This window comes from Bombus flavifrons, chromosome 8 (genome assembly GCF_040668555.2).
Source record: "Bombus flavifrons isolate JBK064 chromosome 8, iyBomFlav1_principal, whole genome shotgun sequence".
NCBI classification, from domain to species: Eukaryota; Metazoa; Arthropoda; class Insecta; order Hymenoptera; family Apidae; genus Bombus; species Bombus flavifrons.
The window spans coordinates 8378659-8388117 of NC_138449.1; the positions used below are offsets into that span (position 1 = coordinate 8378659).

Genomic DNA, 9459 nt, shown 5'->3' on the forward strand with positions numbered 1-9459 from the left:
AGGGTATACATACGTTAAAGGTCTTCTGTATCATTTACTAATGTGTACAAATAATTTAAATAATTTGATTCTATTGATATATGAAAATAATAATACATTAAATTCACATTTCCGTATTATATGAAAAGGCTGCCCTAAATAATCTTTAAATTTATACATAATTTCACTTGATTTTGTATGAGAGAACGTACGTTTATTGTTTTATTTTCATAAGATATTTATCAAGTACTGGAGTCAACCTTTCGCAAATATAATTTATATGCAAGATTATTTATAATTTTTTCGAAACATAAATATAGTTTGATTTAAGAAGTGCAATCACTGCCATTGCTTCTTTGCAACGATATTCACTTTCCTTATTAGAAATTTTAACACTGCCTCAAAGAGGTGGCCATTAATATTTAAAACACTGGTATCAACGAATGAATTTGAGTTTATACTTACTGAAATAAATTAAAGTTTTAAAAACACACGAATATATTTTTGGCGACAAAATCATCGTTTGGAACGCTGCGTTCATAATTACCTTAATTATAACAAAGTCTATATAAATATATTGATATGATTACCTTAACTAGTTATTATATTATACTTGAAAGTATGTAACTATTTTATAAATAAATAGATAATCAATGTTGATTGTTTTATATCCTTTCGTAATAGTATACCTATCAAGAATAAGGTCTTAACAACGAAAAAGAAATTATACTTTATAAAAGTCTTCACCATTTTTTATTTTCCCATCATAGTTACATAACTTATTTATTTTTTGTTACACTTAAAAATATTGCAGAAAGTATTATGAATTTGTTGTATATATCTTATAAAATCTTTCCAGTCACTAACTCTTATTTGTAAAGTGATTTACATTAATTAATAATATTGACTGAAATGTATTATCAAATTTTATGAACAATATGCTTCATATATCAATATGTGTTTCAAACATATAATACGCAGTTCCTTTCAAATATATGAATTATAATATATTAATCAAAGTGGTGTTTTTATAAAAATGTAGAACAAACTACGTACTTATAGACTCTGACTTCATTTTATCCAATAATTGTTGTCCAAAAAAATCCCAATATCTCCTTCTTATTGTATCATGTTTCTCAGATAATTCTTTACATAGCTAAAGTTGTAATTACACGTATAATTATAAATTATATTAGTATATTGCATAAATATTTATACAAGTAAAAATGACAATACCTTAAGAGCATTATTAATATGAAATATTGAATCTGGTGACTCATCTGTTATTGGTTTTTCTTGACAAATGTCTATAATACAGGCCAATAAATGATTAACACGGCAGCCAGCATTATACAGGTCTTCACATTTCTGTCTTACTTTTTCATTATAAGCCAAACCATTGCTATCATGCATCAAAATACTAAAATATGGTATATAATTCCGCACATTAATTAAATTACATAATTTACAAATATGGATTACATAAAGAACAATGACAAACAGTACCCTCGAAGGTAATTCCAAGCACTTTCATTGCCTTTAACTAATTCTATTTTATCTAAGGCATAATCAATTTCTCTGTCAATTATATCTTGTTCAAACTTGGTTGTGTTATTTATTACAAAATAACGTTGATTCCAAGCAGAATTATTACGAATATCTTCGTTCAATAAATGTTCTGTATATTCCAACTCTTTATCAAATAAACTATACATTACATAAATAAAATATTTGTTATTAGTTAGTATCTGAAATCATAAATTAACAAACATAATAAAGATAAACAAGATATACTAACTTAAATGTTTTTATACACCATTGACGATGCTGCCAAACATGATAATTCTTTGCGTCAATTTTCAAAATATTTTCTGTAAATTCTAGTTCCCCACTAGCATCTTGAAGCCATTCAACAATAAGTTTCCTATGATGCCACACTTGATAGTTCTTAGAATTATATTCCGTTAGTATATTAGTAGATTTTAATTCATCTCGCAATTCTTTGCCAAGAGCTCTAAGTATCTCCCTCCTGTATTGCCATACTGTATAATTTGCAGGATTAAGGTAGATACAATCTTCTGTTAAAGCTAGTGCACGCTCCGACTTTTCACCAGATTTTAAGATAGCCCGGAAATAGTCATATGAGTCCCTAACTTAAAACAGTATTAAAATTTTAGTTAATAGAAATATTATATGTATTAATTTAATATTAAATGAAAATAATGGATTTTGTACATACTGAAGCAAATATTATATATAATTATCAGAAATATATAGGAGCATGGATGAAATATTTTTTAATTTTTAAACATTATAATCTATTTTATACAAAAAATAATAATGCACATGTTTTTTGCACAGATTTTCATAATTTACTTTTATTATCTGAACTATTTATGTAATATTTACTTTCTCTTTCTAACCATGAAACAGATATAATTAAAACTTAATATGATATATTTCATAATAAATAATGCGATATTGCATTAATTTACAGTTTTATTTTTCTATTTTAACACCTACTTAAATACTTATCTATTATATTTTAAAGTATATGTATAAGGTTAGGTTACAAGGCAGCGAATCATGATCAAGAATATAATACAAACAAAATAGAACTAAGGACCTTATTGTTATTTGAACATAATATACATTCCATAAAACATATAAAATACTTACATTTCTCAGAATAAGCAATTGAGACAATAGGATTAGGACCGTCATCCTGCGGTACAGGAACCACATCTCTCCATTCTTCACGATCCCTGTATAATACCCAACTTGTCTCTTCGGAACTTTCGTCAGAGCTTTCCATCATTTTTTATTTTTACAAAAGACTAGTAAAACGACAAAAATGAAAATCTACTTCCACAACTGAACTACAATATCAGTTTTATGTTTTATCTTTTCAAACCTGTTAAAGCCTCCATTACATATAGTGAAATATCGATAATGTATCGATAATTTCTGCTATCGAAAACTATCGATATATTCTTTATGACAATCGATAATTTCGATATGTTTTATTGCACGACTGTAGGTTTATTCCGATATACCCCATGCACCAAAGTATTGAAAATATATAATAATAATAAAATAATATATAATAATAATTAATAAAATAATAATAAAATATATAATATAGTATATGTTACTATCTATAGTATATGTTACACTGCTAGAGATGAATAAGGAGATCGCCGATGAGTATGGGTGAAATTCAATCAAAAGTATGCCCTACAAATTATCGCCTCTAGCGGTCAACCGACCAACTTCTATATGTGCCTACAGTTAATCTGACTTTATGTCGTTGGATGGACTATATATAAAATTTTATCACATCCATTTTTTTTATTGCTGATAAAAAAGATATAAATACAATATATCCACAAAAATAATACTATTTATATATTACTTCTGCTCACTACAATTATAATATTTATACGTTATTTCCATATTTATCTTTTTTATCGATGATCTCTATTGCAAGACACCAAAAGTTGCACTTTCGATACTTCATATGTTATCCAGTACGGCTAACATTAAAATCGGTTATATCTTATTATGTTTATATGATTACAGTAATTACAAGTATAGAATGCACATAAAGAGCGTAAAATAATCTTTATAAGAATTATTATTATTTCTGCTGCGTATTTTATCTATAGCCATTATTGGAGTTTGTTTTCTTCTCAATAAATATAGGAACTATACGTATAAGTGTATATGATATTTGAGGTTCTATAATAATTTTATGTTTAACATTATGCTTTAATCACACATTATTATTATTTATATATATTTGTGCATGTACGATTGATTTTATTATTATAACTACGTAATTCCTATTTAATTCCAAAAAACAATTGTTTAAAATATACATAAATGCTTTATAGAATTACAAATTACAAACTAGTCCTTATACAAAATCTTTTCTCAAATTATTCAATATTTTGTTTGGATATATACATTTTCTCTCGAAAAAGAAAACAAAAATGTATTTAACTATATATTAAAAACCAATTTAACTGAAGCTTAATGTATTAAAGAATGCAAATTTATGAACATGATTCAAATATTGTGAAATAACCCAATATTTTTATTTTTAAATAGATGTACCTTATTCAATGCTAACCAAGATTTCTGAAATATATAAATATAAATTGTAAAATATTTCAAAGAAAATTTAGGATATATTTCAATAAAAAAGAATGAAATTCATTATTGATAGAACTTAATAAATATTAAAGTATTAATTACTACTTCTAACAGTTGCAAAAATATTTTATACAATTTTATAGTAAAACACTGCATATATTTACATATACATTAATTTTTCATAAATTTATTAGATAACACATGAAAAACATTGTAGTTATATTCTAGAGCTGTGTGTTTCAAATAAAAAATTTTAATAACATCATATGTCATAATACAGTATTACCTAAAATCTACATATCGCGCACTTCCTAAGGAATAATCTGTTTTGTATCGAGCATTCATCGCATTCTCTTATTATTTTCTCCCACACTCATACTGAATCAACAGTTTTACAATCGCATTTTTTTTGAGCTACCAATTTTCATTACTGTTGTTATATATGGCCAAGTGTTTGAAACCAATGAAAATTATGTTTAGACACTTTTTGCATGTAATGATACAAAATATGATAGCAACAAATGCTATAATGCAAGCAGTTATATACAGAGTTTACAATTTTACTTCTGACAAAATTGCAGTGCAAAATAAATAACGTACTATGTATAGCATTTCTTTGCAAAGATTCACTTTACGTACATAATGAAAATTTGGTACATATTTAATTCTTGGATTAATTCTTCTCTTCCTTCTTCTCAGGCCCATCTTCCTGTTGCTGATGTTGATTTTGACTTTGTCCTTCTCGTTCTGCGGCCATCTATATATATAGTCAAATAAATTTAATAAATATAATGAATTTAGTAATAATCAATGTTTTAGTAATAAATAAAGTACGCACTTTCTTATACGCCATTTCAAACAATTTAAGACTAGCTTGTTGTAATTCATTTGTCTGTCTCTTGATCTCTTCTGGTTCCGTATCGTCTTTCTTAGCTAATGTTTCTCGCATTTTTGCAACCAATTCTCTGAGTTTGTCACACTATAAATTATTGTTAAATGGTATTATGACGAAAGGGAAGTTGATTTGACATGGTATATCATATAATATCGTATACCATGTATGTAATAATACTATATATAAAGCCTTACTTCATCTTGTGGCAATTGTGCTTTAAATTCCTCCAATTTGGATTCCGTATCGTGAATAATTCCCTCAGCTTGATTCACAGCTTCAACTCTTTCTTTTTTTATTTTATCTTGCTTAGCATATTGTTCAGCATTTTTCACCATGTTTTCAATTTCATCTTTACTAAGACCGCCACTTGATTGAATAACGACTATAAATAAAAAATAAAAATTGAATAAATAAAATAATTTTGTTTGTGTGTATAAAAACTTAATTCTTAATTCTTAATTAAAACTTAATTTACATACTTTGTTGTTCTTTTCCAGTTCCTTTATCTCTAGCAGATACGTGAACAATGCCATTAGCATCAATGTCAAATGTGACTTCTATTTGTGGTACTCCTCTAGGAGCGGGTGGAATTCCAACAAGAGTAAATTGTCCCAAAAGTTTATTATCGCTAGCCATTTCTCGTTCGCCTTGGTGTACTTTGATTTCTACTTGAGTCTGACCATCAGCAGCTGTAGAGAATACTTGACTCTTTTTGGTGGGAATCGTTGTATTTCGAGAAATTAATCGTGTGAAAACGCCACCCAATGTTTCAATACCTAAATAATACAAACATTAAACTTCAACAATTCTATGACCATAACTAAAAAATAAAAAATTTATTTCATCAAAACTCAGGAGATTAAGATCTTCATTTTGTTCAGAGAGAAGATTAGTTGTTATAAGCATCATAGTCTAAAAATAACTTTGATGAAACATAAAGAAAGAATCATTTACCAAGTGACAGAGGGGTAACGTCCAAAAGAAGAACATCTGTTACATCTCCAGCAAGGACACCACCTTGAACAGCAGCACCTACAGCAACAGCTTCATCGGGGTTTACTGCCTTGGATGGTTGCCGTCCAAAAATATCTTGTACAGTTTGTTGAACTTTAGGTACTCTTGTCATACCACCAACTAATAATACTTCACCAATGTCAGACTTCGTTACTTCAGCATCAGAAAGTGCTTTTTGACATGGCTGAATAGTACGTTTAATTAAATCAGCAACAAGACTTTCGAATTTACTTCTTGAAAGCTTGAGGTTTAAATGTTTTGGCCCACTAGAGTCCATAGTTAAGTAAGGTAAATTTATATCAGTTTGTAAAGAACTAGACAATTCAATCTTTGCCTTCTCAGCTGCTTCCTTTAACCTTTGCATTGCCATTGTGTCTTTAGTTATATCAATGCCTTGCTGTACACAAAAATGAAAATGTTAAAATATCATATATAATCACTTTTAGTACATATTAAAAATAATACAGATTACTTCAATATACATACTTCTTTTTTAAATTCTGATACAAGATAATTAACTAATGCATTATCAAAGTCTTCACCTCCTAAAAAGGTATCTCCATTTGTGGATTTAACTTCAAAGACTCCTTTTTGGATTTCCAAAATTGAAATATCAAAAGTACCACCTCCTAAATCGTATACTGCAATGCTAAAAGAATATACCATATATTTAAAGAGTATGCTTTTTTTATTAATCAAAATAATGAATATTTTATAAAAATAGTCAGAAAATAAATTCAGCATGTATAATGCAATAGTTCTAAGAGACGAAAAATAATGGCATCATTCTTGTTTTGATGTACTTTATATGCATTAATATTAAGTTTATAATATAATTAAAAATATTGAAAAATATTCTCACATTTTATCTTCTGTTTTGTCCATGCCATATGCAAGGGCAGCTGCTGTTGGTTCATTAATTACCCTAAGTACATTAAGCCCTGAAATTTGACCAGCATCCTTGGTTGCCTGTCTTTGGGAATCATTGAAATATGCAGGAACAGTAATTACAGCATTTTTTACTGGTGTACTTAAATACGATTCTGCAGTTTCCTTCATTTTTATGAGTACAAATGCACCAATTTGACTAGGGGAATACAGTTTACCATCACCTCCTTGTACCCATGCATCTCCATTAGAAGCTCGAACAATTTTATAAGACACAGTTTTCCTAAAATTATAATGATTTAAAAAAAATATTACATTTATTAACATATACGTGCGCGCGCGCGTACAAAATGTACATACATATCCTTTTTGACTTCAGGATCGTCGAATTTTCGTCCAATTAATCGTTTTGTAGCATAAAATGTGTTTGCTGAATTTGTAACTGCCTGACGTTTAGCTGGCATACCAATTAAACGTTCATTATCTGAAAGTTAACAAGTTTATAATTTAATTTCACTAAAACAAAAACTTGGAAGCAGTATCATGAATCAAATAGGTTTTGGTATCTTATGTTTCAATGTTTCAATTCTACTTGTATTATTGTAAATAGAAATGAAATATAATATTGTATTTATTGTACAAATTATGTTTTATTTAACATGACCAAAAATCACTATTTCATTCACTTTTAGTTTTATTCACATACTATATAGTCTTTAAATAAATTTTATTTGTATGTTTGTATTCTCTGATCAAAAAACAGTTATTTCAGTACAGTACATACAGATAAAAAAACAAAACACAGTATAACTGAACAACACAATAAGACCTTTTTCACAAATTAATACACTGAGCAGAGAAGAAATTACAAAAGAAGTGAATAATCATATTTAATAAGCAGTGTGTCTTATATGCCTTATGAACTTTCTATGTAAATCACTGATTTTACTAGCATGTATAAATGTGAATTATTGATAATGTAAATTGTTAAATATTTATTCCATATATGTAAAGACATATTTTACTGCAAGATAAATATGTTTAAAACTTTAATGTTGCAATACTTAAGAAAATAAAATTTTAAATTCTGACCTTTAGTAAATGCTACATAAGATGGAGTTGTTCGTGATCCTTCTGCATTTTCTATAACTTTGGCTTGTTTTCCTTCCATAACAGCTACGCATGAAAATGTTGTTCCAAGATCAATGCCAATAACTGCACCTTTCACGCCTTCGGATCTAAGTAAATAATAGATTTTTATTCATGATATTTAAAAACATAGTTACATTATTAACAATACATAAAAATTAAATACAATTTTAATGCATAAAATAATTATAGCATGAACAATTTACTTGTATCTATATTGTTGCAGATCTGTAAATCGTTGGGGTACCGCCAATGTAGGAACCGCAGCCTGAAAAATATTTTAATTTACGTATTTTAAATGTTATATTTAATGTATCCTACTATAACACAATTAAAATACAAAAAAAAACTTCCTGTAACATTTGTTATAAATGACATATAAGAAAGACGTAAATGTAATAAATATCATGCTATCTTTTTATAAAATTAATTTAAAATACATAAAAATATATAATTTTTGTTAAAGGCAGGTCACGTGCCGGCTACGAAATAGCTAATGCTTAATGTTGATAAAAAGAACATTTAGCTATAGAAAACATTGAAAAAATAAAGATAGATATGAAATAATAAGTTTAATCCTATTACATGATCAAATAATTGTACAAATTCAACACAAGATAAAAATATTCGATAAATGAAATTGCACGCCGTGCCGTAAATCGCCATCGAAACTTACATTTTTAACAATTGTACTGAATTGTTGTTTTCTAGTAATGTCGTAGGTTATATTGCTACAACTACGAGTTAACAATCTTGCAGCGGTTAACATTTTGATTTTATACGTTTTATCCTTTCAAATTTATGAAAAACTTAAAAAGAGACGCGAATACTCCAACTTTATGTGTAATGATGCAACCTTCAGAGAGACTAGCACAATGCGCATACCATGCGCGCAGTAGGAACCTTCCATTTTGTCGACCAATGTAGAAAGTATTATTTGGCCAATGAGTACTCTGCCCTGGAAGAATATACGAATCAACGTATTCCATGGCCTTCCTGCTCTTCGTTACTCGAGAATTACCCCGAATATTCCACAACAGTATAGATATCGTAATCATTAATCAAACAAATGATAAAAATCTGAAATTAGGGAAATAAAATATATTATATAATATTTAAATTATTATAATATGAGTTGGTATATTTCATTATTTTATTATAAAAAATAAAAGATATAATTATTCAACAACGAGAATTGTCTATGGAAGTATTACATCCAGTTGCTTCCGGAGTTTAAAAAGTGATGCCACGCGATATTGCAGTTATGTAATACAATTAATAATAGTAAAATAATAATTTGCTTGATATTTATAAGACATGCAATTAATTATGAATATTATTTTAAAATGTGCATTATTTAGGAAGTATAAAAAAGG

General features: G+C 27.4%; 2 protein-coding genes across 2 annotated transcripts; both read right to left on the bottom strand.

The window, feature by feature from the left end:
- Positions 1-703: 703 nt before the first annotated feature.
- Fnta (farnesyl transferase alpha) lies at positions 704-2931 on the bottom strand. The gene is made up of 5 exons (XM_069119069.1): positions 2659-2931; positions 1778-2132; positions 1486-1686; positions 1216-1399; positions 704-1135 (listed from the first exon to the last, which is right to left on the bottom strand). The coding sequence occupies exons 1-5, from the start codon at positions 2795-2797 to the stop codon at positions 1028-1030; spliced, it is 987 nt and encodes a 328-aa protein (XP_068975170.1). The 5' UTR covers positions 2798-2931; the 3' UTR covers positions 704-1027.
- A 1365-nt stretch (positions 2932-4296) lies between these two features.
- Hsc70-5 (Heat shock protein 70 cognate 5) lies at positions 4297-8965 on the bottom strand. Its single transcript, XM_069117809.1, has 11 exons — positions 8760-8965; positions 8290-8351; positions 8027-8172; positions 7295-7418; positions 6909-7217; positions 6533-6695; positions 5987-6443; positions 5512-5808; positions 5227-5414; positions 4976-5116; positions 4297-4894 (listed from the first exon to the last, which is right to left on the bottom strand). Exons 1-11 carry the CDS (start codon positions 8850-8852, stop codon positions 4811-4813), a joined length of 2064 nt encoding a protein of 687 aa, XP_068973910.1. The 5' UTR covers positions 8853-8965; the 3' UTR covers positions 4297-4810.
- Between the last annotated feature and the right edge of the window lie 494 nt (positions 8966-9459).

Bases quoted from the DNA above. Each gene is read 5' to 3' on its own strand.
- Fnta (XM_069119069.1), bottom strand. From the start codon at position 2,797: ATGATGGAAAGCTCTGACGAAAGTTCCGAAGAGACAAGTTGGGTATTA. The intron at 2,133-2,658 runs GTAAGTATTTTA...TACTGTTTTAAG, and splicing joins AATTGCTTATTCTGAGAAAT to TTAGGGACTCATATGACTAT. The intron at 1,136-1,215 runs GTATTGTCATTT...TTACAACTTTAG, and splicing joins ATATTAATAATGCTCTTAAG to CTATGTAAAGAATTATCTGA.
- Hsc70-5 (XM_069117809.1), bottom strand. From the start codon at position 8,852: ATGTTAACCGCTGCAAGATTGTTAACTCGTAGTTGTAGCAATATAACC. The intron at 8,173-8,289 runs GTAAATTGTTCA...TTATTTACTTAG, and splicing joins CTGCAACAATATAGATACAA to ATCCGAAGGCGTGAAAGGTG. The intron at 5,809-5,986 runs GTAAATGATTCT...TGTATTATTTAG, and splicing joins CGTTACCCCTCTGTCACTTG to GTATTGAAACATTGGGTGGC.